Here is a 25,848-nt window from a genome sequence, read left to right as displayed (position 1 = left end):
CTCTCACACAGTATAATAACTGCTAATGTCAAGTTCACTAGAATAAGTTACCTTTGACACTGGCTTTTTAATATAAAATAGAAGACACCCGTCCATGATATCCATAGGCACAACCCCTTTAATGTGTTTAAGCTGTTACCTACCAGGCTGCATTGACTACTCTGAATCCCCAGGCTCCTCTACTATGTACAAGTGCTGGTACTGAATTGATGGTTATTCTTCACAATAATGAAGGGGATGAAAGTCGAAGAGACTTGGATGTTAAATAAAGCCCGGCACAGAAGACCATAAGCAAGAAGAGTGCATGCTTTATTGAGTAGGCAATATACTGCTATCATAGTAACAGAGAATAATTCACATAACAGCCTACAGCATAGAACATAAATAAAGTCTATTTATCCAGTGCAAGTAATCGGCAAAGCTGCACATCAAGGGTCTTTGCTAAATAAGTAACATGATTTCCACCTGTCCTGGCAGATGATAGGGCAGAACTGCAGTCTCCTGGTCAAAGGTCACTGTAAGGAGTCATTGCTAATGATTGGCTAAAGGAAATTGGGTCAGATGCAGTATGGAGGCACAGCAGTGGGCACGGGTATAATGAGAAGCAACACGGACACAGGACCAATACACCAGAAGTATTGTGAAGACATCTCAATTGTTGTTTAGAGGACACTCAGAGACAGAAATAAGGAGGATTAGTCACCGATGATCACAGAGTAGGAGACAGGCTGTTGGGAATCTGAGGAGCAGCACGGCACATTAAGAGGGTTGGAGGAGATCAATGCCACTCTAATCCATGGGCTACATTCAGTGCTGCAGGGCAAGTCGTGACAGACAGAGACTATGAACAACTGGGGATATATATGTAAAAATAAAAACACAACTTTTCAGCTTTCAGACAATCCACCAGCTAAGCAAGCACCATACAAACAGTTTTCTAATGAGAGGATCAAGCATGGTCCGTATAATATGGGGACCACTATAGTGACGCACTACTCAAGCCCTCACAGTACCTCTGCTTGGATGAGAGGCCGTGGTAGAGAAGGATCTAAGCTTGATCGGGGAACCTGATGCATTTTTTACAGCTTTTCAGGTATACTGCATGTGAAAAGGGTTTTCCTCCTCTGGTACCAATTCTCATTAAGAAGAAATACAACATTTTCAACACTTTCTTTTCCTAACAAACATTAAGGAACGGTAAGGTGAATCCAGCCATGTCGTCAGTAAAATTGTTAGATATGATTGACCCAGCAGACTGCTGACAAGACGTCTTATATGGAGCATTCAATAGTGCAGCGACTCAGCTTATAATACTAACCTGGCTAATGACTGTGCGTTGTAAGGACGGACACACACACACACAACAGGAATAAATAAGTGTATCCCAGGAGCTCAGCACATGAGAGTTTCACTACTATAGGAGACATTGTGGCTGCATCATGCTTCACACTGAAATGTCATTAAATGCATTGAGAATCAGAAGACTAGCGCCACTCTAGCCCATGGGCCATGTCATGTAGTGCAGCTGGTCTTCAAGCAAGTGAATGAGGATGAACTGCACTTGTAGATGTAGCCTATAAGCAAGGGTGGTACCATTCTGGGGGGGGGGGGGAGACAGTGGGAGACAACCCTTTTAGAAGTCAAAAACCAGCAAAAAAGAAACAAAAAAAAAACATCACAACGGAAGCAGAGTCAGGACCAATTCTGGGTGATGCAAGTCAGAAAAAAAGTTACTGATAGAGATGAGCAAGTAGTATTTGATTGAATAGTCGAATATTGAAGTCTACTCGAATATTTCACTACTCGCACATCTCTACTAGAGATGAGTGAGTACTGTTCGGATCAGCCGATCTGAACAGCACGCACCATAGAAATGAATGGATGCACCTGGTACTTCCGCTTTGACGGCGGCCGGCCGCTTAACCCCCCGCGTGCCGGCTACGTCCATTCATTTCTATGCGAGTGTGCTGTTCGGATTGGCTGATCCGAACACTACTCGCTCATCTCTAATCTCTACTGTATATGGTTTTTTTTCAATGCCTACGTTGTCCTAGTTCCTGTCCCACCTCCCCTGCATAGTTATCGGTGTAAAAAAAAAAAAAAAAAAAAAAGGGCCAGGGAAGGTGGGAGGGGAATCAAATTTTTACTGCGTTTACCGCGTGGTATTCGATCAAGTACAAGTATTTCGAATACCATAGTATTCGATCGAATACCTACTCAATCGAATACTACTTGGGCATTTCTAGTTACTGACTCCAACTTCAAAATAAAATGATTAGTAATATTGTATAATTATAGTTTGTTGCATATTTTCCTCCATAGAAATTAAGTCACTGACTTCTTAATGAATTAGAGAATCTTTACAGCTACAATCAGACCATGCCGGTCAGCCATTTATGTATATAGTACTACAACTGTAGTGCTGTGGGGCCCTGTACTCCAGGTTCTTAGTTATAGGAAATGGTTGTAGCTGAGGAAGAAGATACACTGTCCTGTGCTGTGTGAACTTAGCCCTGTGAATGGGTGAGACAGACTCCTGCAGGTTTCCGTATCCTGCCTCTGTTTTATGCAGGAAACGGAAACCTGCAGAACGGACACCTGGGCGCAGATGTAAACGAGCTCTTAGATGGTTTCACTTTCCAGGTTTTTTGGGGTGTTTACACAGGGTTTCTAACCACATGCAGAACACTGTTAGGCTAAAGGCCCCATGTAGCGGAACACAGCCAGAAAACGCTTCTGCTTCCATTATATCTAGATGGAAACAATCAGTTTCCATAGGCATAATTGACATGCTGCCATTTCCAAGACCGCAACGTTTTGGAAATCGCAGCGCATATTTCTATGCAATGTGTGGATGGGATTCGCTAGACTTTGATTCGCTAGAATCCCATCCACTTTGCAAAGACTTAATACGCTGCTTTTTCTCACTGAGGTTTCCGCCACAACCAAAACGCGACATTTATGCCACATAGGGGACTGACCTAAAAAACATTTTGTGCAGACGTTAAAAGAAAGTTGTAAATAGACTCAAATACACAAGTAAGCAAGCAAGTACCAGGATAAAACAGTGCAGGACAGCAGCCTCAAGGGTTGTCTGATCTTACAAAACATAAAACGCCATTCTTGTCCATAGCCTGGAATTACACCTGATCCCCATTCATTTCAATGAGGAAGCGCTAAAATACCAGATAAAGAAATGGACAGAATGGTCACTATTTCTGGAGGAAAAAATAAACCGTAAACCCTTTCTTCATAACAATAGTCCCCTTAAAAGAAAGACACTGCTGGACAATAAGACTATTTGAACCCATCCTTGCGCAGTTTCAGATTAAAATTCAAAAATATTTTTTGCATCAATATATTTTCAAAAATAAATGGCTTTTTGGCAAGTAAAACCCTGTTACAGAAATGTATATCACCTGCATTGACCTTTACACATCATAAACACATTTGTACTAGTTTTCCTACATGATTGATCCTCAAGTCTCCCCGCCTCTTACAATCTTAGCCTACATTCACACAACAGTGAAATTCAGCCATGAGACGGACACACGGCTGCAATAGAATCAATGGAACGCAATGATACCACTCACGACCATTTTATGGACAGTCCATAGAAAGACAGGATGTCCTATATTACTCGCTTATATGGATTCTCCAAAGTCAAATCTATGAGGGATTGGTGAAAAAAGGAGACTCTCAGATGCAAAAAGGCAGCGAAAAATGTCCATTATTCCCGTCTGTTTTACCCAGCAGTTGTGGGAATGTAGGCTTAGTCACACAGTGTGACAGTGGTGATCGCTGAAGGGAATTTGTGCTCCCCACATCTCCTTTATTCTGGCTGTTGCCATTTTTTTGCAAGCCACAAGCCTGGCAGATTCAACAAGTCCAAAAAGAAAGGTGCCTGGTTGCTGGTGTCTTGTTGTTCAGTATTAAAAGCGAGGGCCCAAACTGGATGTTACAAGTAAGATGTGCAACTACTGCTTTGGAAGTCTTTTTTGTTACAAGGGTCCATCAACCATGAGCTGCTCAGAAGTTGTCCTTGTGTTGGCAACCCCAGCAACCAGCTGAAATCTGTGGCTTGGAACAGGCAGTGTTCACGTCCCTACAGAACCATCAAAGATGAAACGCAGCATTACAAACCTTTCACTGAAGCCAATGGACTGTGTGTAATGCAATGGGCAACCATTTTAAAGTCATCCTGCTGCACATGTTTGGTTCTAAGGTTCATAATTCATAAACGGACCTTAAAGGGGCTCTCTACATAGAGAAAAAATTTGGATGCTTTATTCAGTGTCACACGTCCACAGGTTGTGTGTATTGCTACTAAGCCATATTGAAGTTAATGGTGTTGAGCTACAATCCCATACACAACTTGTGTAGACAGGTGAGGTGCTATTTTAGACAACCTCCTTCCATAACCCCTTTGTTAGCCAGAAGGGATAGCTGCTGCAAAGGGAACTTATTATACGGTCAGCCATTCATTTAAGTGAGCCATATAATAACATTTCTCCTGTAGCCTGTATAAACAACCCCTTTAAGATAAATAATGATAAAATGTGATGACCAAGTAACACTGCAGACATCCTGCAATTTTAAAAAAATGTGCTTGGCACATATAACCATGCTGGCTCTTCCTGCATTGTGCCTCTTTAGGCTCAGAATCTGACATACATCTCTAACAAATACCCTGCCTTTCAGTATTCTCACATTCATAAAGACCTAGACATTAAAATGACACTTGGTTGCTCCAAGACAACGTTAGGAGATTTTCTTTTATCTTATGCGGAAGTGAATAAAAGTCGGAATTATTTTGCATGTCCCGTGACTGGATCACACAACCATCGCATAAGCTGTATCTGGTGGGAAACGCTGGAGGTAACCCCAAGGGTGGAGTGTGGTTTACCAGAAGAACAAGACTTTGGTGGAAGAAACCAGCTGAAGGCGTCATCCACTATAAGAAATACATAAATGTGACCGAGGAGACTGCAGATTGTAGGGCTGAAATAATCAAAGAATTCATGTTCCTTTGGGGGGTGTCCATTTCAGGCAGCTGGGGTCCATAGTCTTATTGCTGTTGCTCCTCTTGGCTTCTTTTGCAGCCCATTCATCAATCAAATCCTGTATTAAAAGAGAAAATTAAGAATTACATTGTGCAGATGGGAATAAAGTGTTCAGCAATCCTCTGAACTCAAGTGTTCTGTGGCAACCAATATGGCTGCTTTTAAAGCTACCACAAGGTACCGCCTACTTTCTAAATTACATAATTTATCAAAAAATGTATATTTACCCATAAGCCCTGGGGTGGTCATGTGACCACCCCAAGGACATTTGCTGGCTATCCAATGACGATACATTTCCCCATTTCTGGAAACAGAACTTTACTACTTCCCCAACATCTACTCCATCATACTTACCTCTCTTCCTTCCAGACTTCTTTTTGTAGGACGGCTCCTCCCTCTTACCCGACTGCCAGCGCACACATAATAGACCCAGCGCTGCTTTGTAGCTGATAAGTCTCCTCTACTGCGCAGATCCCACGCCTGTACAGTAAAGGTGGATCGTCGGCTGCAGAGCACTGGGACAATAGAAAAGAAGGAGGAGCCGTCCTGTTGAAGAAAGCCTGGAATGAAGAGAGGCAAGTATATGGGGTCAGGAGTTGGGCTAAGTAGGTTAGGAAGGGCTAGTAGTGGGAGGGATGGCTAGCGAGACAAGGAGGGGGTGTATGAAAGGGAGGGAGAAAGGATGGACGGGAGCTAGTGTGGAAGTTACATATTAGGAAGCTGACCCATGTAAACAAATGCAGAAGATGCCAGGACTCCCAGAGACACCCAGAAATCACTCAAACATTGCTAAAGGTATTTGGGTGCATTTATTAACTCATTAATAGCACTAACAGACTTAAAAAACAAACAAAAAAAAAACACTGTTTAAACCACGCTCAGCACATAGAGAATGAACTACAATATCAAGTAGAGCCACCAAAACGAATGGCACTGCTCTCATGCTAGATTCACGTCCCACATTCTGCTTAAACTTGTCAGAAAGAAAAGTCCTACAAAGAGGAGTTTTCTCTCCACAGTTTTTGGTGGAAACCTGGCGGACCCCCATTATAGTCTATGGGGTCCACGGGTTTCTGTGTGTAAACACTTTTTAAGCAGATAGGGTTTCCATCTTTCATGTCCCCAAGTGGACCTAAACGACGAAAACCTGACTGTTAGTGTGAATCTAGTGTTAGTAACTAGTGAAGGCCCCACCAATCTGTAGAGTTCACCTGGCTCAGTAATTCATTATAAATTCCTAGACTTTTCCTTTAACTCCAACACACATGAACATACTGATTTAATAGCAGATACTTCAAGATTACCTGTCTCTTCAGTACAAGATGCTTTCCTTTCCAGTATTTCAGCATCTGTAAGGCCTGCAGGGTGCTTACAATATCCACTGGATTTACAGCTGTTTCTTGGCTAATTTCTACAAAAGAATAGAAGAAAAATTTTTAAAAAAAATGGACGCAGATCTGGTGTTATCAGATGCAATTAACCTGGTTATAATGTCCATGAGTTGGTTTAACACAGTACTGTCGTGCCCCATGTCCAAAAACTGCAGCAAAAACTTAGTTGTTTTACAGTGAACTACCTTTTTTATGGAACATGAAAGCAAAAAAACAAAACAAAAAAAAAACATTGGCCGATAGTGACATCTCAAAACCACAGCAATTCACAGTTAGCCAAACTACTGAAATGGACGAACCAGAGTGAGCTCTACAGACAGGACAACAGATTATATTATTATTATATTGCTTTGACTAGGTTTTTTTTTTTTTTTTTTTTTTTAAAGGAAACAGGTCATATAGAATCCTAGAGCCCACTGATACCTTTAATGGAAATTTCCTTGCCCTGGAAGGTATGGAGGTATCGTAACAGAACCTCCTTCCAGTAACTACGGTAGCTTATTAAGCCGAGGTCCGAGAGGGGCCGTTCTGGAGACCCCACCTTCTCCTCCACCTTGGATAGTAAGTAACCTGGAATAAAACAGATATAGAGTTAGTATGAACTAGACACTTTGCTGAAAGGCCAGGAGTAGTACATGTAGCACAAGTACGTACTGAAATCTATGAGCATCTTCCCATAACCTTGTCTCATGTACTGTGGCATAGTCAGGATACACGACACATTATAGTTCAGGAAAGAGTTCTTCTCCTGCAAAACAAACCGTTAAAGTGGTCTTCAGGGGCAAATAATACAAATGGCTTATTCCTAGGATAAGCTATCAATATCACATTTTTGGGTTCAGACACCAGGGAGACTCCCACTGATCAGCTGTTCTAAGCAGCCACTATATGGAGAAGACAGTCTGAAGCAGATAGCCATTTTGTGTAGTGGCTATGCCGAGGTACTGCAGTTTCCATTCACTTGTATAGGAGATGAGCTGCAGGATAGCACGGCCACTAAACAGAGTCATCTGCTTACAGCTCTGTTCCCTGTATAGCGGTTGATGAAAACAACCAGCTAATATGATATTAATGATCTATCCATTAAAGAGGATCTTTCATGTCCTCGAGCACATGCAGTTTTATATATCGCTAGAAATTTGACAGTAGGCTGAATTCAGCACACTGTCTGCTTTCCCGTTACGTGCCCTGGGGCAAAAGATATCTGTGCTGTTACCGATGTCTGGCCACTGTCAGGTGGGCATTCCTTACAGTCTAGCTGGGCTGTGAGGAACTCCCCCCCCCCCCAGCCCCGCTTGACTGTCAGGAACGCCCATCTGACAGTGACTGCACATCGGTAACAGCACCAATATATCTTGCCTAGGCACTTATAGGCACATAACAGGACGGCTGACAGTGCGCTGAATTCACATGCACAGTTGGCTTTCTAGCAGTATATAGAACCACATGTACCCAAGGACATGATAATTCCTCTTTAAACAAGGGATCTGCTTTTGTGCAAACTACAGTTCACCCTCTCACACGGGCTAATGCGGCAGCTCAGCTCTATTCAATTGAATGGGACTACTCTGCAATACTTGACATAAGCCTTGGGCGAATGGTATAAAGGGGTCTCGCAGTAGAACACACACTTCTATTTTGTATATATTTATAATGTAAAGACATTTTTGATGCAGCCACAACAATGATGTGAACCTGCTTAACACAAGCATCTGGGTATATGGCTATAATCAGTCTCCAGAGAAAAATGGGAGATCCTACCTTTGAGAAATAGCCTATGAGATGGCAGCCAGTGTTGTCCGCCTCCGTCATGACATAAAACAGAAAAGGTTCTACATCGTAATAAAGGGTTTTGTGGTCTAAGAAAAGCTTGGCAAGGAGGCACAGGTTCTGGCAGTAAATCTGAAGGTAGATATGTCACAGCTTTAGTTATCATGCAGTAATGAGATTTCAGTAGTGCAGTTTATTAGACACAGCAGCTATTAAACTCTAATGCCAACCTTGTTCTTCTTGCCATCTACTTCGAAAACAGAGATGGATCCTTTGCGGTAGATCTCGTCTCCAGGAGGATGCTTCCACACGCATTTCGCCTGGAGAGAAAAAGAAAAAGAAAGAGCTAGCCAGGAGATGCAAGACAAGGCTAAGAAAACCTGACTGATACTTCATGAAGAAACATCTTGCCTTTAGGCTTTCACTTGAACTCAAGTAACAATTTCCAGACACAATTAGGAAGAATAGATCTTGTTCTCTAGTTTCAGAATGGAAATTTATACCATATATTATACTCTGGTCATAGATTATTTTGTCTTCAGCTAACATACTGTGGCCCCTAGACATCCCATATATAATCTAGCAGCTAATACAACTGACTGGCCTATCATGCAATTTCACATCCACTGCTCAGAAAAGGGGAACATGGTCAGAGCGGGCACGGAAATTCCATCAGACACAACCAAAAGCGTTCAGGTAATTCAGGTCTATATGGGTCATATATGCTGCAGACTTTTTGGAGGAATTGTGAATTAATGGCTTTGGGGTTTTTAAGCAAGTGTTATACACACACACACACTGCAAAAAAAAAAAAAAAAAAAATACAAAGAAATAAAAATGCCACAGCACAAAGTGACTGCAGATTATGGGCTGATATACTGTACAATTTCACATGGTGAAAAATATCTTAAGACTCAATCATTCCTAAGCAAGCTTTCCTAAGACATATTTCAGCAAGTAGACCCTTTACCCAACTTGTGTATTCTAAAGCCAATTATGCATGTAGGATTAGTTCTAGATGGACAGTGGACATTACAGTACATTATTACCCAAACAGGAGCCAAGTAGACAGGTGGATATATACAAGGAATTTATGGTGTGCATGTAATGCAACATCCCCACTCACCATGTGCCTGCGCAGGATAGTTTGACTCTTCATGTACTTGAGACAGAACTCACACATATACAGCCGGCCTAGTCGGGCATACTCCTCAGGGTATGGAGAGTGATACCACGTGTCCAACTCATATCGGCCAAACACGATTGTCTTTATCATGTTGCTTCCTTCTGTGATCTGACCTTGCAACCGAAGTTTCTCCTGCAAAGACATAACAAAATGCACAATCTATGAAGGGAGGGAAAGGTAATTTATTAAACAAAGGGGGGGCGAAGGGATTTTTGTAGCTCACCAGTAATAATACTACCACAGTAATAGTCCTCAGGGTGCATGAGCCTCTTCTGGACTCTGGAAGCATGAAGTAGTAGCATACAAACAAGGGAAAGACAGAATCTCACTGAGTTTATTTAAAATTTAACCTTTAATCCATATTCAAAAGGGTAAAAAATACAGACGTAGAAAAAAAGTGAAAAAATAGAAGTGAAAAAACAAGAAAAATCTAAAAAAAAACCAAAAAACGCCAACACATTTCAAGACTGTGTGTCTCAGTCACACAGTCTCTTTTCTACGTTTGTATTTTTTACCCTTTTGAATTTTAAATACACTCAGTGAGATGTCGGCTTTCCCTTGTTTGAAGGTAACTTATGTCCACCATATTAAGGACTAGCTGGTACCCGCGACTTCGTCTGCGGTGATTGTAGAAGTGGGTAAATACAGGGGCGGGTAAGGTTTTAGTACTGTGTATAAGGTATGGGATATGAAATGTAACTTTGTATCTTGTTTTTGCTGTAATTCTGAGAGCACATGAGACTTTTGTATTGAATGTAATTTGTATTTCAGCTGCTATACGGTGTTGTGAGAAACTGTACATAGTGACTTTGGGACAGAGTTATTACAAGTGAATATACTTGGATATACGACATTGTATGATTTGTTGTTTTTTTTCCGCCAGTACATGTAGGTTTTGGGCACAGGATACTCTTGAGCAAGCCACATAAAGTTGTCCATGTGAGAAGCATGGTGTGGTCAAATGTATTCCTGCTACTTTCAGCGTTTGTCCTTGGGATTTATTAATGGTCATTGTAAAAGCCAACTTAAGGGGAAATTGTAGTCGTTTGAATTGAAATGGGAAATTTTTTGGTATAATTGGAATGCGTGGGGTTAACACACTGTCACCTTTAGCTGCTCCTGTAAGAATAGTGGCTTCAATGATATTTGTTCCTAGTAGTGTGACACGTAGCTTCGTGCCATTACACAATCGGGGTGCATCGAGATTACGCATGAGTAGGACAGGGACGCCAATCTTGAGTTCTAGTTTATGTGAAGAGACACCGGGTAATTGTAAGGTGGGCAGTAAGGCAAATTGGTCACATTATTATCGACCGTTACGTGTTCGTGGTGTGTTGAAACGGTACATAGGTGACTTTGGCTCATAAAACCGCAGCAAAATTTGCAACCAAAACGCTGTGTTAACGCAACGTGGCGCTTCAGCCTTAGGCCTCCTGCACACAAATGGCATGGATATGGTTTTCACTGACTTATGGATTAAAAATAAATTGACAGGGCTGCAAATACGGACAGGTGTAGGAAAGGTATAAGACAAATATAGGACCTGCTCAATTTGTCCCGGACACACAGCCGCAAAAACAGGATCTATGTGTATGGGCCCATTGAAATGTACAGGACCATAGTTTTATGCACAATCCTATTAATATTATAAATGTGAAAGTTTGTGAGTTTGGATGTTTGTGGGTTTGTGTGTTTGGATGTTTGTTCCTCAATCACGCAAAACCCGCTCGACCGATTTGGCTGAAATTTTCCACAAACATAGTCACTACACTCGATTGCGCAATAGGCTACTTTTCATCACAACAGCGCACATACGTTTGTGCCAGGACCCCCACAAAACCCAAACTCACACCACCATCTCTGCAATCTCACACACTTTGGACCATAGCAAGCCACAAAATTCATATTGCCCTCTGCAGCCTCGCCCCTAACCCCACACAATCTCATATACATATACTTTACCACTTTGCCCCTCCCCTTAACGATACTCCAGGAGGCTCTCTTTAACGCTCCGGAGCAGCCATGTTTGCTGACCCCCACCGCTCTGACAATCCACGACACCGCCCACCCATGTCAATACCCCTAGGAAGTCTAATAAATGCAAAAAAAAAAGTTTAAAAAAAAAGTAAAAAAAAATATAAAAACAAATAAAAAGGATTAAAAATTCAAATCACCCCCCTTTCCCTAGAACACATATAAAAGTAGTTAAAAACTGTGAAACATATACAGGTTAGGTATCCCCGCGTCCGAAATCGCCCGCTCTACAAAGCTATACAAATATTTTTCCTGTCCGGAAAACGCCGTAGCGGGAAAAATGGTCAAAAGTGCCAAACCGCCGTTTTTTCACTCTTTTGATTCTGATAAAAATTTGAATAAAAAGTGATCAAAGCAATAACATTTCCCGAAAATGGTAGAAATAAAAAGTACACCCGACCCCGCAAAAAAAGACGCCCTATACATCCCCATACACGGACGTATAAAAAAAGTTACGGCTGTCGGAATATGACGACTTTTCAAAAAAAAAAAATGTTTTAACACAGTTTTGGATTTTTTTAAGGGGTCAAAATGTAAATAAAACCATATAAATTTGGTATCCCCGGAATCGTACCGAAACACAGAATACAGGGGACATGTCATTTTGGTTGCACAGTGAACGCCGTAAAACCAAAGCCCCTAAGAAAGTCGCAGAAATGCATTTTTTTGTCAAATCCACCCCATTCAGAATTTTTTTTTACCTGCTTCTCAGTACATTATATAGAATAATTAATGGCGGCATCATGAAGAAAAATTTGTCCCAAGAAAAATTAAGACCTCATATGACTCTGGGAGCGGAGAAATAAAAAAGTTATGGGGTTTAGAAGGAGGGGAGTCAAAAATGAAAAACCAAAATCAAAAAATGCCATCGACGGGAAGGGGTTAACTTCAAATACCTCTGTCCCAAAGTCACTATGTAAAGTTTCTCACAACACCGTATATATAGCGGCTCAAATACAAAGTAACTTCAACACAAAAGTCTCACGTATTCTCTGAATTACAGCAAAAACAAGATACAAAGTTACATTTCATATCCCATACCTTATACACAGTACGAAAACCTTACCCACACCTGTATATACCCACTGCTACAATCACCGCAGACGAAGTCGCGGGTACCAGCTAGTTGTAGATAAAAGTCTGGCCCTGTGCATGACAGTTTAGTAACTCCATGTGCCTCTTATTAATAGCAATTAACCCCATCATGTCCCTCACATTAACCCTTGTGTAAGAGTTACTGATATGTGAGAGACTTGGAGGTAATAATTAAGTATCTTCATTATTGAGGTCTTTTATTAGTACCTCCATATGTCTCACATATTAGTAACCTTTATATGAGGCACACAGGGGTTAATATGAGGGACATGATGGGGTTTATTCCTATTAATGTGAGGCACATGGAGTTACTAACACTAAACTAATAACCCCAAATGCCTGACATTAATGAGAAAAGGAACTAAAGGAAGGAACCTGTGTGTTTCTTACTTGCACTTTGCTAGCAGCTTCCTCTCCTCCTCGGGGAATCTTTGCAGGATGCAGACCACTATAGCAGGCAGAGACCTGAGCGATTAAGCTCCACCCCCTGGGTTTCCTGCACCCCTCTCAAGGGGGAGTGTCCTTATGCCTCGGCTCTAGCAGAGCACTGAAGGGATGCTCGGACTTCATTTAACTCTTGCAGGTCCTGTGCTGCTGGCATGCCAGTGAAATATGGCAGGAGTGCCACTCTTGGCACGTGTGCCAGGGGTTGCTGACCTCTGCTGTAGGGGGTAATATGAATTTTGTGGCTTGCTATGGTCCAAATTGTGTGAGATTGCAGAGATAGTGATGTGAGTTTGGGTTTTGTGGGGATCCTGGGAAAAACGTATGTGCGCTATTGTGACGAAAAGTAGCCTATTGCGCAATCGAGTGTAGTGACTATGTTTGTGGAAAATTTCAGCCAACTCGGTGGAGCGGGTTTTGCGTGATTGACCGCCAAACATCCGAACATCCAAAGTCACAAACCCACAAACATTTCACATTTATAATATTAATAGGATTGATAGGATCCATAAATGTCCATGAACAAAAGCCCTTATTTTTTTTTTTCTATGACAGAAAATTCCTTTTCTCACTGTATTTGTTGGGGGGCATAGCACTATTGGTATAGACCTGGCCACTAGGAGGCTGACACTAGGAATAATAAAAGAGGTCAGCTCTGCCTCTGGGCTATACCCTCTCCACAAACACTGTGCTAGCCAGTTTGTATCACAGATGCAAGAAAAAGACAGACAAAAAAAAAAAACAACCAAAAAACCACAAACAAGCACCCCCAAAAAAACACAGAACTAACAGCCACCAACAAGTCCTAAGCCTAAGCAAAAAAAAAAACCAACACATTCCTGGGCAGGAACAACAAGAAAGAAGGGAACCGTGTCCCCCAATAATTACAAGCAAAGGATTTTATGGCGAGTACATAAATCCATTTTTTTTGCTTATTTCATCGTTGGACACAATGCCATGTAATGATGTAAAGCAGGCCTAGAGGGTGGAAATTACACAACCATGCGAGCAACCTAGTGCACAGCTGATCGCAGAACCTTACACACTTAGCTGGCATCAGCAGAGGCCATAGAATGGATCTGGTAGAAATTGGTTAAAGTGGGGACAGAGGCCCAGATGGCAGCAACTGATCCTTAAGCCGATAGGCCTCCCTGATAGCAGATCAAATACACCTGGAGATGAAAGCTGCCAAGCCCTTGCAAGGGCCCTCAGGGAAAATGAGCAAAGCGTCCAGACGACGGAAAGGGTCAGTGAGAGAAAAATAGATCTGGATCAACCAAAAAACTCACATGGTTGCTTGGGGGTCTGGCAGAAAGACTGTAAAACGATGTCCTCAATGTGGAACAAAGAAACCACCTTAGTCAGGAGAAACATTGGTTTGGTAGACCCTGAGGATGGAAGAAATGGCCATCAGGAAGGCAACCTTCCAGGACAGAAAGCTCAGAGGGAGAAGCCTGAAGGGCCTTAAGCAAGAGATTACGATCCCACAGTTTCACAGGACAGTAGGGAGGAGCATCGTGTGTCACTCTCTGCAGGAAGGTCTTCACCTGAGGCCGGGAGTCCAGGGTCTTCTGAAAAAGAATGGAAAGGGCAGACAACTGCCCTTTAAGCGAAGACAGACCAAGTCCTTGGCCAAAACCGGTCTGGAGAAAAGCCAGAATCCTGGGAAGAGAAAAGGAGAGTGGATGGAAGTCATTACTCTCACACCACCTCACATAGGCCTTCCACATGCAATGATAGATCTTAGCAGACTGGGGTTTTCAGGCCTTTAGATAAACAGGCTGTGAAAAAAAAAAAACCTATGCCTCAGGATCTCAGCTTCAACAGCCACGCCGTTAAATGTATTTAAAGTAAAGTGGGATGGATCAGCAGTCCTTGGGACAGAAGGTCAACTTGCAGATAAAGAGGAAAAAGAGCGTCCACCAGCAAAACCATTAGATCCACGTACCAGGCCCAATGGGGCCAGTCCGGCGCCACTGGGATGGCATGAACCCCCTCAATCTTGAGTTCCTTGAGAACATGTGGGAGAAGAGGAGGAAATAGATAAAGGTGGTGGAAGTCTGACCAGGGGATCACAAGAGCATCGGCGGCGATGGACCAAGAGTCCTGGGACCTGGCTACGTAGCAGGGGTAGCTTGAAAAAATAAGGAGAGGTCGACACCAGGCGTGCCCCACCAGAAGTACAATTGGAGAAATATCTGCTGGTGAAGCAAAAACTTGACCAGGCTGAGTTTTTCTCAGCTTAGGTAGTCCGCCACCAAATTGTCCACGCCTGGAATGTAGACCGCCCACAGGGCTGGAACAACTCTCCACCCAAAGAAGAAAGCAGAAGGCTTCTTGCATGGTCACTCAACTCCTGGTGTCCCCTGATGATTCAAATAGGAGAGTTGTCAGTCTAGACGCTGACCGGATGCCCTTGGAGGAGAGAGGTCCAATGAGACAGGACTAAGGGTGGACCTCAGTTCCAGGAGGTTGATCTGGAGAGAGGTCTCAGCTTTGGACCATAGGCCCTAAACGGTCAAGCCAATGAAGACTACTCCCAAGCTGGAAAATTTGCATAGGTGGAAATCAACTACCAATGGAGGGAGGGAAGAAAGGACTTCCCCTGAGAGATTCTTGGGGAGGAAAGCCACCATAGAAGGGAGTTTTTGACGTACTCACCTGATCCTCCATTTTCGAGGAGCCACAGAGTCACCCCTTGCACATCGAAGTGGGGGTCACCAGAATTATGGTTACTGATGCGGCAGTGGAGACTAGGTGACCAGCAAGGGGCTCTTTTACAGAGTGCTGCAACTAGTGTAGCATACACACTGAAGACCCCCACTGCACCTGAATAGAGAATATACAGTGTAAAGCAGAAGACCTGATACAGGTCATAGCTGCCTCCTATGAACACTAGGCTAAAACTAGCTAGCATAGTGTCTGTAGAAAGCGTATACACCAGAGGCGGAGCCAACATCTTTTGTTATTCCTAGTGTCAGCCTCCTAGTGACCAGATCAATACCCCATGGTGCTTTGCCCCCCAATAAAAAAAAAAAAAAGCAAGAAAACACATATGAAAACCTTTGTGAACACTGAAAACATGCATACCTTTTTGTCAGGTCACAAACATGCCACATAATGTTAACAGTAGACATGAATGCCTTCCAAAAAGAAAAAGGCTGGTCCCCTTTGTCTTGCCTCAAAAGTTCCTTACCAAGTCCTCAGCAGCTCTGGCCTGGGCCCTACGGAAAAGCTCAAGGTCGTATTCGCTGGTAAGGTTTTCCAACAGCGGCTCTCTTGTGTTGCCATATGTCTGTCTATGTTCCTGTGGGTACAGAGGGAATTATGTGGACAGGGAACCAAATGTTTATAAATGGTATTTATCACACCTACTTATATTTTCTTATATTACCATATACTTCTCCTTTTGTTCTTTGGTTAAGCCAGAGTTGCGTTTCTTCCTCATTTCAGTGACCTTCTCTTTATACCGTAGCTGACGTTCGGTGGGTGCCTGTAAATACAAAAGTATAAGCTTTACATTCATCACCTAACAAGTCCGACATAACCTCAGTGGCACTTGAAGGCCAAATTAAAATAGGGCATCATGTGATCATTTGTGGACCTAATATTCCAGAGAGCATGTAAGGGATGGACAGCATCTCTTGTATACAGACTCCATATTATGTCCACAAATGATTGTATAACCTATGAAAACTAATCCTCTCACCTGGTGCCGCGTGGCATGCCTGTTATTTTCATCCTGCCTGTGAGACAACATTCGGTCTTCAACCTGTTTATCACGACTCTGTGCTCTTACCTGAAATTCATCACAATTCTGTAAATGTAAGCAATCATGGATGGGTCAGGTCAGCCTTCTTCAGAAATACACACACAGAAAAAGAAGACGAACCCCTTCACGTTGCACATTGTGCTGTGAGTAATGGGGTGCTGAACAAAATAGAGGGATACCTTGCACTCATCCGCTGAGAGATTGTGGTACAGTGGGCAGCCAGAAATTGAAAAGTGCCTTTCGTGTTTTCCAGTGAGGTGTCCTGAAACAGAAATTTACTTATGTCACAAATACTGCCAGAAAATCAAAAGTTGTCTGAAAATTTAGTTATGCTTTATAAGCCAATGAAACTTCTTTACTGCTATATTTAGATCGTATAACGTGACCTTAAAATGTTGGTGAATTACCAATGTTTTAGTCTTATGAAGGACATTAGTGTCACTGATATGGACAAGCATAAATACTTTACCTAAAGAGTTACAGCCGGGGGTCGGACACTTCATATTGAAGTTGTAGCTTTCATGGAACCGTCTTCGTTTGGGTCTATGTGATAGGTCACTGCCAGAATCCTTCATGGACATATCCTTTGCAATGCTCTCATCATGAGATACGTTGGGGCTTGAAATGTCTATATCAGATTCTGACGATGGTGCATTTCCAGTAGGAGTACGAGGTGGGGATTCATCATGATCCCCAGCATTTTTAGTATCTACGGTAGATGGAATAAATGGTTTAGCACCTGCCAACAGTTGCATCTGGCAGAAAGCACACAGAGTAGTCTACTCTACAGGATCACAGCTAAACAGACAGCCAGCGTGCATCTACTATGACACGAGAGAGAGCGCGTCCGGCAGTAGTATGAGCTCGGCTGCACCCCCGTACCTCTGTCACAAAAGTCCACCGCCTGCTCGGTTTCCGATCCCGATGAGCGGGTCTGTCGGAGCGGGTATTTTTTCGGAGTCACGGGGGTGGGCTGCTGCTGGCTGCGGGTCACCCTCCGAGTGGAGTAGGCCAGCTCCTCTGCACCAAACGATTGCAGATTGCCAACCGGACTGGAATCTGGTTTAATAAAAACCACAATTTCACTTGCCGACATGGTCAACCTTTCTGTGACCTGCCTTGTGACTGCAGATTCCTAACCATGGCTACATGGCAGAAGGAAACATAAGCACCTGCCCCCTGAGTGAAGCAGAAGAGTGGGACAGGGACAGGCAACCTCAGTCCACAAGCCTCAAACTAAGGCACACGTTTATGAAGTAGTAGCTGACAGACTGAATGTTGCCCATTCCTGGCCTACAAACTGAGAATAAAGAGCATTGACACTGAAAGCTAATACTAGAGATATTAACCTATAACATACACACAGGACAAGCTCTAGTATCCCTACAAGTAAAGGTGTCACCACTAAACACAAGTACACAATAGGGACAAACATAAATTGGTGCAAAAATGGAGCAGTTGCTCATAACAACCAATCGGATTACAGCTCTACTTTTCAGAGCAATCTTATTGGTGGCCAGGGACAAATGCTCTAAGTTTAGTTTGTCCCCAGTCTTGAGAAACTTCCCCCACATTATATTAAAATCAGACTTCAATCAGACTCCTATTGGTGTCTACCATTGACTACCACCACTAATGGTGGTAGTCAATGACAAGTCCATCTAATATCCATCATGACTGAGTGACATGTGGCCTAACAAATCTCCATGTATTTAGTAGTGTCACCTTCAGAATACAGAGATTGCAGCTCCTCTACCTACCCCAGTATATGTATAGACTTACAACAGGTTAGAGGAAAGGCAGGAAGTTCAAAGCAGCAGCTGAAGCAAAGATTGCAACGATTAGGACATGCAGAGTAGAGACCAAATTAGGGCTGGGCGAGTAACAGAAAAATAACCAAAATGGAACATCAACCCAGATAAGAGACATGGTTTTGTTCACGCATTTCAGTATAGTTATGACAATAATTGATAGGTCCCACCTGTGGTTTTGTTCCGAAACTATTATACCCCTGGGGTCCCTTCAGACCCTAGAGTATAATAAGCAGAGGCCCAAAGGAGGTGCGGAAACACAAACAACACTGTCACTCACCTCTCCAGGGCTCTGATGCTCTTCTGACTGACATGATGTCACGTAACCATGCGACAATTGTGTCTGTGTGTGACTTGACGTCAGTCAGAAGACTAGAACAGGAGAGTCTCACCGGAGTCCAGGAGAGGTGAGTGACAGTCCGTTTTTATGTTTTATCACCTTCCTTAGCCCTCTGCTTGTTATACAGAGTATAATAGTTTTGGTTCGTATGTGTTCAGACCAAACAAAACCACCAGGTGAATCTCACTAGGTTCACCCAACACATACTCATACTTTAAAGGGGAGAGACTTCAATTATTGATATTAATTGTAATGGTAAAACGCCTGATTAATTGCGATTTTGATTTAGTTCATAATCGTCCAGCCTTAGGATACTGTGAGTTTATAAGTTTAACATAAAGTGGGTGTCAAATGTGTTCCTTCCTAACAGAACAGTCAGAGTCCAAGCAATGACAAGGGATAGTGTCATCATCTCACAACAGTTTAATGTGCATCAGGACTCTATGTTCATAGAAACAAGAATATATTGTGGGCTAAAAATACTAGTGAACTAGGAAAAATACTGATGGGTCCGAAACCCAACACCACCACCGATTCTCACCAGTTGATACAGAGAATGGAGCAGTAAGTACGTGAATGGAAGCTGATCTGACCACTTTACAGAAAAAAAAAGAGCTGTCCACTCGCTGGACCATTCTTTGCATCAACTGCTGAGATGAAATGTTTGTTGGGGGCCGAAATACTAGGATTTCCACCGATCATAGGCACTGGGAAGTTATGCACCCCAGTTTGAACGTTGTGGAAAGGAAACTGCTGAAGACACCTGGATGCTGTAGTCCAGATGTCCCAGCGGTTACCTCTGAAATGAATGGAGTTGCGCTGCACATTTTCAACCTTTTGCTCCATTCAAACTACAGTGCAAGACACTCCAGCTCTTGTGATTGGTGGGGGCCCAGTGTTCAACAACGTACCCCTAGTCTGTAGATAGAAGGTGACTTGTGACCAGAAAACCTCTTTAATAAATCTCCCTCACTGACTACCCAGAATATATTAAAGAAGAAAAATAAAAATGTAATGTTCCTGATAAATGATTCGTGACATGAAGCTACAATGCGTACTGGTCTGTATGTATAAGTGCCAAGAACAGACATTGTCAGACCTTCAAGCACATTTTGGCCTAGTCCATTACTATATCCACCATGCACAGGTGGCCACCTTGCAATTTACAGCAGCTAAGGAACTCCCTACTGGATCCCATTTCAGGGGGTGCACATCCATCAAACTTCTAAACTGAGCAAAAATCATTTCAATTGTGAAACAATATATAGTGTCTTGATTCAAGACTATAGAAAGCTGGAATATAAGATGCAATATCAATCAATGCATGTATGCCATAGTAACTATACTGTGATAGTATTTTCCCAAGATGCCCCATTACTGGCCATTATCCAGGCATTACTGTTAGGTAGTTGGATGAAACCTAAACTGTACTGGTGCCATCACAGAGATATGGCAATGACTGGGGGTACAAAAGACATGCACACGTCTGACACAGCTATCTGGTGGGAGCAGTTCTAGGGCAGCTGTCAGAAGTTTGCGCCATGCAGATCATTCATGTGTGTATACTCTACATACCACAAGACAAAGAAGGGGACAGAGTTTGCTTGAAGCCAGGAAAAGGCAACTTGCACTGTGGATTTTACACCTACATCTTGTCAAGTATTACTGCAGCATCGGCCCAAGGATTTAAACCTTTGCAATGCACAGATATACCCACGGGTGAGCCCCAGCAAAAACTACCTAATTTGTTGTGGATTTTGCCACAGCAGCTTGCTGGAGAATATCTTTCAGAATTTCTCAGCAAAAAAAAAAAAAATCTATAATTTTGTGGCTTTAGCCTGAATGGGATTGCCTGCAGTGATTTTTTTTTTTAAATATATACATCAGAATGGGTTAGAAGGAGTCTGTCACCAGAACCCAGCCCTGCAGACAGAATGATTCAGGTTACCCCAAACCAACTGTGTTTTTGCCCTTGTGAATCGGTGCCTATATTGCCAAGATATCGTCATTTTTGACAATGTGCATAGGAGCTCTTTGGAGCATTGAGGGTGTTTCTGCTTACCTCTTTGGAGGAATGTCAATGCCCTCACTGCTCCGAGGAGCTCAACTGAATAGCGACAAAAAACACAATCTCTCAGAAACAGAGACACAAGGACAATACACTGATTCATGTGACCCTAACTCGGTCTGCAGGGCACAAGAAGAGTAAAAGTAGCAACTCAGCTCATCATCAACCCTCTGCCGATCCCATTCTGATGCTTCCTGGGTTACCTGACAGTCTTTTCTTCCAGGTCCCTCTGAACATATAGGAAATGTTACTTAATCAGTGACTGACCCCCCGCTCACATCTGCATTGGTATTCAATCCGGGGGAGTCTGCCAAACGTAATACCAATGCAGATTTGAATGAGGGGTTAGAGGGATCACCATTGGGGACTGATTAGCTAAGGGGGCGTTCACACTACCGTCGGTGTCCGACATGTAGTGTCCGCTCCTAGTGTCCGCTCAAAATCTGTCACGGACACTAGGAGCGGACACTAGATGTGTCCGTGACACCTGTCATTCAAATGAATGGGCATCGGGTGCATTCTTTTGCACTCCGTGCCCGTCCTTCCCTGTCCGCAAGAGAAGATGTCCGACTTCTCAAGCGGACAGAAAAGCCCTGCATGCAGGGTTCCTCTGTCCGCTTGAGAAGTCGGACATCTTCTCTTGCGGACAGGGAAGGACGGGCACGGAGTGCAAAAGAATGCACCCGATGCCCATTCATTTGAATGACAGGTGTCACGGACACATCTAGTGTCCGCTCCTAGTGTCCGTGACAGATTTTGAGCGGACACTAGGAGCGGACACTACATGTCGGACACCGACGGTAGTGTGAACGCTCCCTAACCAGTCATTTCCTTTGTCTGTCCAAGGGGATCAGGTGCAGCCAAGTATCAGTGAAGTGAGTATTGCCTCTTTGTTTTCTTTTAACCCATTCTAAGCCATATATACCCCTTTAATCACAAATTCAGAGCTGTGTGAACCCAAGTCCTCACTCCAAGCAAAGATAAGCACACCAGGATTTAGCAAAAGAAGCAAGAGGCTAGTAAAGCAGAAGGGTTAGTTAAAATAGCAACATTTAACACAGACTTTCCCTTACAGTAAAATAAAACCTCCTCAAATTAAGATGCCTACAAAAAGCTGCTAATAAAAATCAATGATACAGAATAACTCTGCTGCTCAGCTAATCTACTCATGAACCTTGGTAATGCCCTATCTGCTTGGTTATACAGCTAGAACCTAATAGACTCCATTCTGCAGGCTCAGGATCAAACAGCATCAGCACAAATCATGAAATCCCTTCTACACTGAGTCTTTAGTTGGCCTGTGTAAGCTGCCATGCACCTCTGCTCTGTAACCAAGAAAGATTAAAACAAAAAGGTTAGCACGGAAACAAAAAAGAAGGGCAATTCAGTTGAACATTGAGCCTGACAGAGCTGTTAGGGTGCGTCCACATGCTCCGGCTCAAAATCATGATATTCTTAGTCACTGAAGTTACAGCCGAAACATGTGTACACCCCCTTATAACATAATACATTACATAGCACCTTCCTAATCAGAATCTAGCTATGTATGGGAGGCCGATATACCTTGTGAGCTCTGACTGAGCCTCGCTGTGGACCGGGTGATGCGTGCTGGACCTCGGGAGTTGGCGTCACTTTCAGAACTGTCTGTGTGCTCCATGTCTGTAGAGAAATCGGAATCTTCTGTCCCATCCGAACTGCTTCCAGCATTCCTCTATGGAACAGGCTGTGATTAGGATTGCCAGTCATACTGCTCATACTGAGGAGAACGGCCCATACAATGTATACACAGCATCAGGACACACGCTTTCCCAATGGCCAGCCATTATTTGTATCAATAGCGATGACAGAATTATTGGGACAATAGGGCCACAGATTTCAGCTTATGTCAATGATAAAAGGGATGATGTTACCAAGGACCCGTCATAAGCGACCAATGCTCTCTGCTTATTATTTATCTCAGACTTTAATAGAGAGAGCCGCGCCAACAACCACCTCACCTAGTGCAAAAGGGGACAACAGATCACATTCTCCTGATAATTGGGGGTTCACTATAAAAAAAAAAAAAAATGACGACAAACTATGAATACCTTATATGTCAGCGCTCGCAAAATATAAAACTACTGACAAAAATTCGAGCCTCTGAGTTAGTAAATGGTCATATAAAAGGTGTTTTCTGGGCCTCCATGGCATTTTCCATCCTAATGACCTAGCCAATGTATCTGATCAGTAGGGGTCCAACCCCCAAACCTCACACAGATGGGCTGATTCGGCTGTCCCTATGTTAGGAGCTATAGTAATGGATGCAAGTATTCAGGAGACAGGCGCAGAGCTGCAGCACTCTAAGGGCTCATTCACACTACATAATCGCCAGCTTATTCTGAACGTAAAACACGTTCAGAATCAGCACGTATAAAGCAGTTCCATTCATCTCTATGGGAGCCGGCATACGAGCACTCCCCATAGAAATGAATGGGCTGCTTCTTTCACTACGAGCAGTCCCACTGAAGTGATTGGGAAGTGCCGGCATGTACGGCTAGCTCTGCTCATTCCGAGCCGTACACGCAGCGCTTTCCATTCACTTCAATGGGAGTGCTCGTAGTGAAAGAAGCAGCCCATTCATTTCTATGAGGAGCGCTCGTATGCCGGCTCCCATAGAAATGAATGGAACTGCTTTATACGCCGCTGATTCTGAACGTGTTTTACGTTCAGAATAAGCTGCCATATACGTAGTGTGAATGAGCCCTAACAAAACCGCTATTCACAAGACAGAAACTGTATCTCTCTCCCTATCACTGTAATTTCCAGGTGAGTTGACTGGTGGACCCCCAGATACCCCATCTACCTGGGGAGAGTGAGGGGAGGGCAGAAAAACCCTTTAAAATGAACCAACAGCCCCTGGGTCTTTTAATGGCCATCAGCTCTCCTCCCATATAGACTCAGGATATTGATGGCCTATCTTTAGTATAGAGCTTTCTCATCAGCTTGGAGGGGGGCAGGCTCTTGACACTCTTGACGACCAGCTGAAGGGGGCAGCGCGCCTCTTTATTATGTACTGCAGGACGTCTACTTAGTAGCGGCAGTGGCTGGTACTGCAGCTCCATCCCATTCACTAGGGAGGTGATGACCATGTCAGACCTCCATGTCTTGTATTAATTGCCTACCCCAGGATAGACCATTAATACCCTGACATGATGAAGGTGAACAAGGCCATTGTTCATGCCTAGACAGACCCCCCCCCATAGCAGTGCAGGACACCCTGTATCAGCTGATCACTAAAGGAAAAATATCTGAGAACATTAACCAAACAACCTAAAGTGTCCCATCAACTATCAGAGAGCTGCCGTAAGTGAACATGTGACGTTCTGATATTGTCACGACCACGGTTTGTTATGACCACGCCCACACAGGCAACTACAGGCTAAAGAAATTACAGCAGGCCAGAACTGACCAATGAGAATTGTGGAGGGTGTGTCAAACAGTTAACAGACAGCACGACTGGCCTATGACAGAGCGAGAGCTAACTCAGCAACCAATCAGATCACAGCAGAGGCAGGAACGCACGTGATTGGCGCCACAACGTATCAATGAGCTCAAAACCACACGCGAGGCGCCAGCCAAGACTGACAAGGGAACCAGCCAATCATCAACCGAGTCATTACAACGGCAACCAATCACCGGGCTCCGTTACTGCCCTGCACCCAATAAGCACAGAACCAGAGAAAAACCGACACGGGCCTTGTTTTGACTGCATTTCTCACGCGTGGAGTCGCTGCACTAGAAGCCGAGGTTGCCCTCGTTCAAGGCTTAAGACCGGTGTCTCACGTTTAGCGTATCCGTTCAAAGCGCTGCGCCTGGCGGCCATAGAGACCGCAGCCCTTCTAGTAGTTTCCTTGCTGACGCTTACAGCCAAGCCCGTGTCTTACGTCGTCTATTACTTACCTTCCTCCGGGGCATCGCTCGGTCCTCCCGTTCTATACGATGCTGGGTTCCCGTTTATCCGGTTACCTCAGCACTGGAATCCGTTCGGCGCCGTCTCCGGGTAACGGGAGAGTGGCGCGCATGTGCGTACACGCCCACCTATTCGCACATAACCCCGCCCACAAGGTCATTTTTGACGAGAGCGACATCTGCGACTCCTCCCTGGGCCAACTCAGGACGTGCGCCCTCTAGTGGTGTTATGTACTCAGTGTCAGGAATCAGGAGAAATTAACCTGTTCGTGTCCTAGGTTGTTTTGGTTCTTGATGTCCAGAGCAAAATTAGACCTTTCTCTTGTTCACAGAATGGGGCCAATTTATGAAGACTGGCAAATTGTACGCCACTCTTAATAAATGTCCTGACGGGGCCAGGAACCGAGAGATTCACGAGGAATCTACAACCAGTTCAGAAATCTACTAGAGGTCCTGGCGCCAGAATGGAAAGCTTTGGCAGGTCCAGTGTGTGAGTTACAATGGAAACCTATGTTAGGGTCTATTCACATGGAGGAAACTGGTGAGGAATTTGAGTGCTGAAAAAAAAGCCTCCCATTGACTCTCTTTAACAGGACATACTAAAAAGAATGAACATTATTATCAATGGGGACAGATTAAAAAAAAAAAAAAAGATTTCATGAGTTTTATAAGTTTAATAGACCAGGAATGAACAGGATATATCTGTAGTCTATAGTGGAATGAACATATATTCCCTGATATATTCATCGCAGTCTCAGGCCTTACTATAACTCCTAGGCAGCATGCCCGCTGCCTCGGGGTCATGTTTGACGCAGACCTTTCCTTCACCCCTCATATTGAATCCCTCGCACGTTCATGTCACCTCCACCTCAAAAACATCTCCAGAATCCGCCCTTTCCTTACCAGAGATACACTAAAGACACTTA

At 43.6% G+C, this 25,848-nt stretch overlaps 1 protein-coding gene across 5 annotated transcripts; it reads right to left on the bottom strand.

Annotated features, from left to right (window-relative positions):
* Positions 1 to 296: 296 nt before the first annotated feature.
* KAT7 (lysine acetyltransferase 7) lies at positions 297 to 25,064 on the bottom strand. Of its 5 annotated transcripts, none has more exons than XM_075277164.1 (15): positions 24,914 to 25,064; positions 22,538 to 22,697; positions 17,638 to 17,814; positions 17,225 to 17,464; positions 16,935 to 17,017; positions 16,693 to 16,800; positions 16,378 to 16,476; positions 16,180 to 16,290; positions 9,351 to 9,542; positions 8,455 to 8,544; positions 8,216 to 8,356; positions 7,109 to 7,202; positions 6,878 to 7,024; positions 6,368 to 6,474; positions 297 to 5,121 (listed from the first exon to the last, which is right to left on the bottom strand). In XM_075277164.1, the coding sequence occupies exons 2-15, from the start codon at positions 22,629 to 22,631 to the stop codon at positions 5,020 to 5,022; spliced, it is 1,785 nt and encodes a 594-aa protein (XP_075133265.1). In that variant the 5' UTR covers positions 22,632 to 22,697; positions 24,914 to 25,064; the 3' UTR covers positions 297 to 5,019. The 5 variants fall into 5 exon arrangements, with proteins under 5 accessions (XP_075133265.1, XP_075133263.1, XP_075133264.1 ...); XM_075277162.1 differs by having other exon boundaries at positions 22,538 to 22,685; positions 24,914 to 25,062; XM_075277163.1 differs by having other exon boundaries at positions 16,693 to 16,782; positions 22,538 to 22,685; positions 24,914 to 25,062.
* Positions 25,065 to 25,848: the final 784 nt, after the last annotated feature.

This window comes from Leptodactylus fuscus, chromosome 6 (genome assembly GCF_031893055.1).
Source record: "Leptodactylus fuscus isolate aLepFus1 chromosome 6, aLepFus1.hap2, whole genome shotgun sequence".
Classification (NCBI taxonomy): domain Eukaryota; kingdom Metazoa; phylum Chordata; class Amphibia; order Anura; family Leptodactylidae; genus Leptodactylus; species Leptodactylus fuscus.
This window is presented reverse-complemented; position numbering and strand designations above follow the sequence as displayed.

What these genes read in the sequence shown, in the direction of transcription:
- KAT7 (XM_075277162.1), bottom strand. An exon ending in GCTCAGTCAGAGCTCACAAG is followed by an intron (nt 17,815 to 22,537) that starts GTATATCGGCCT and finishes TTATTAAACCAG; the next exon opens with ATTCCAGTCCGGTTGGCAAT. An exon ending in AACAAAAGGAGAAGTATATG is followed by an intron (nt 16,291 to 16,377) that starts GTAATATAAGAA and finishes CTGTACCCACAG; the next exon opens with GAACATAGACAGACATATGG.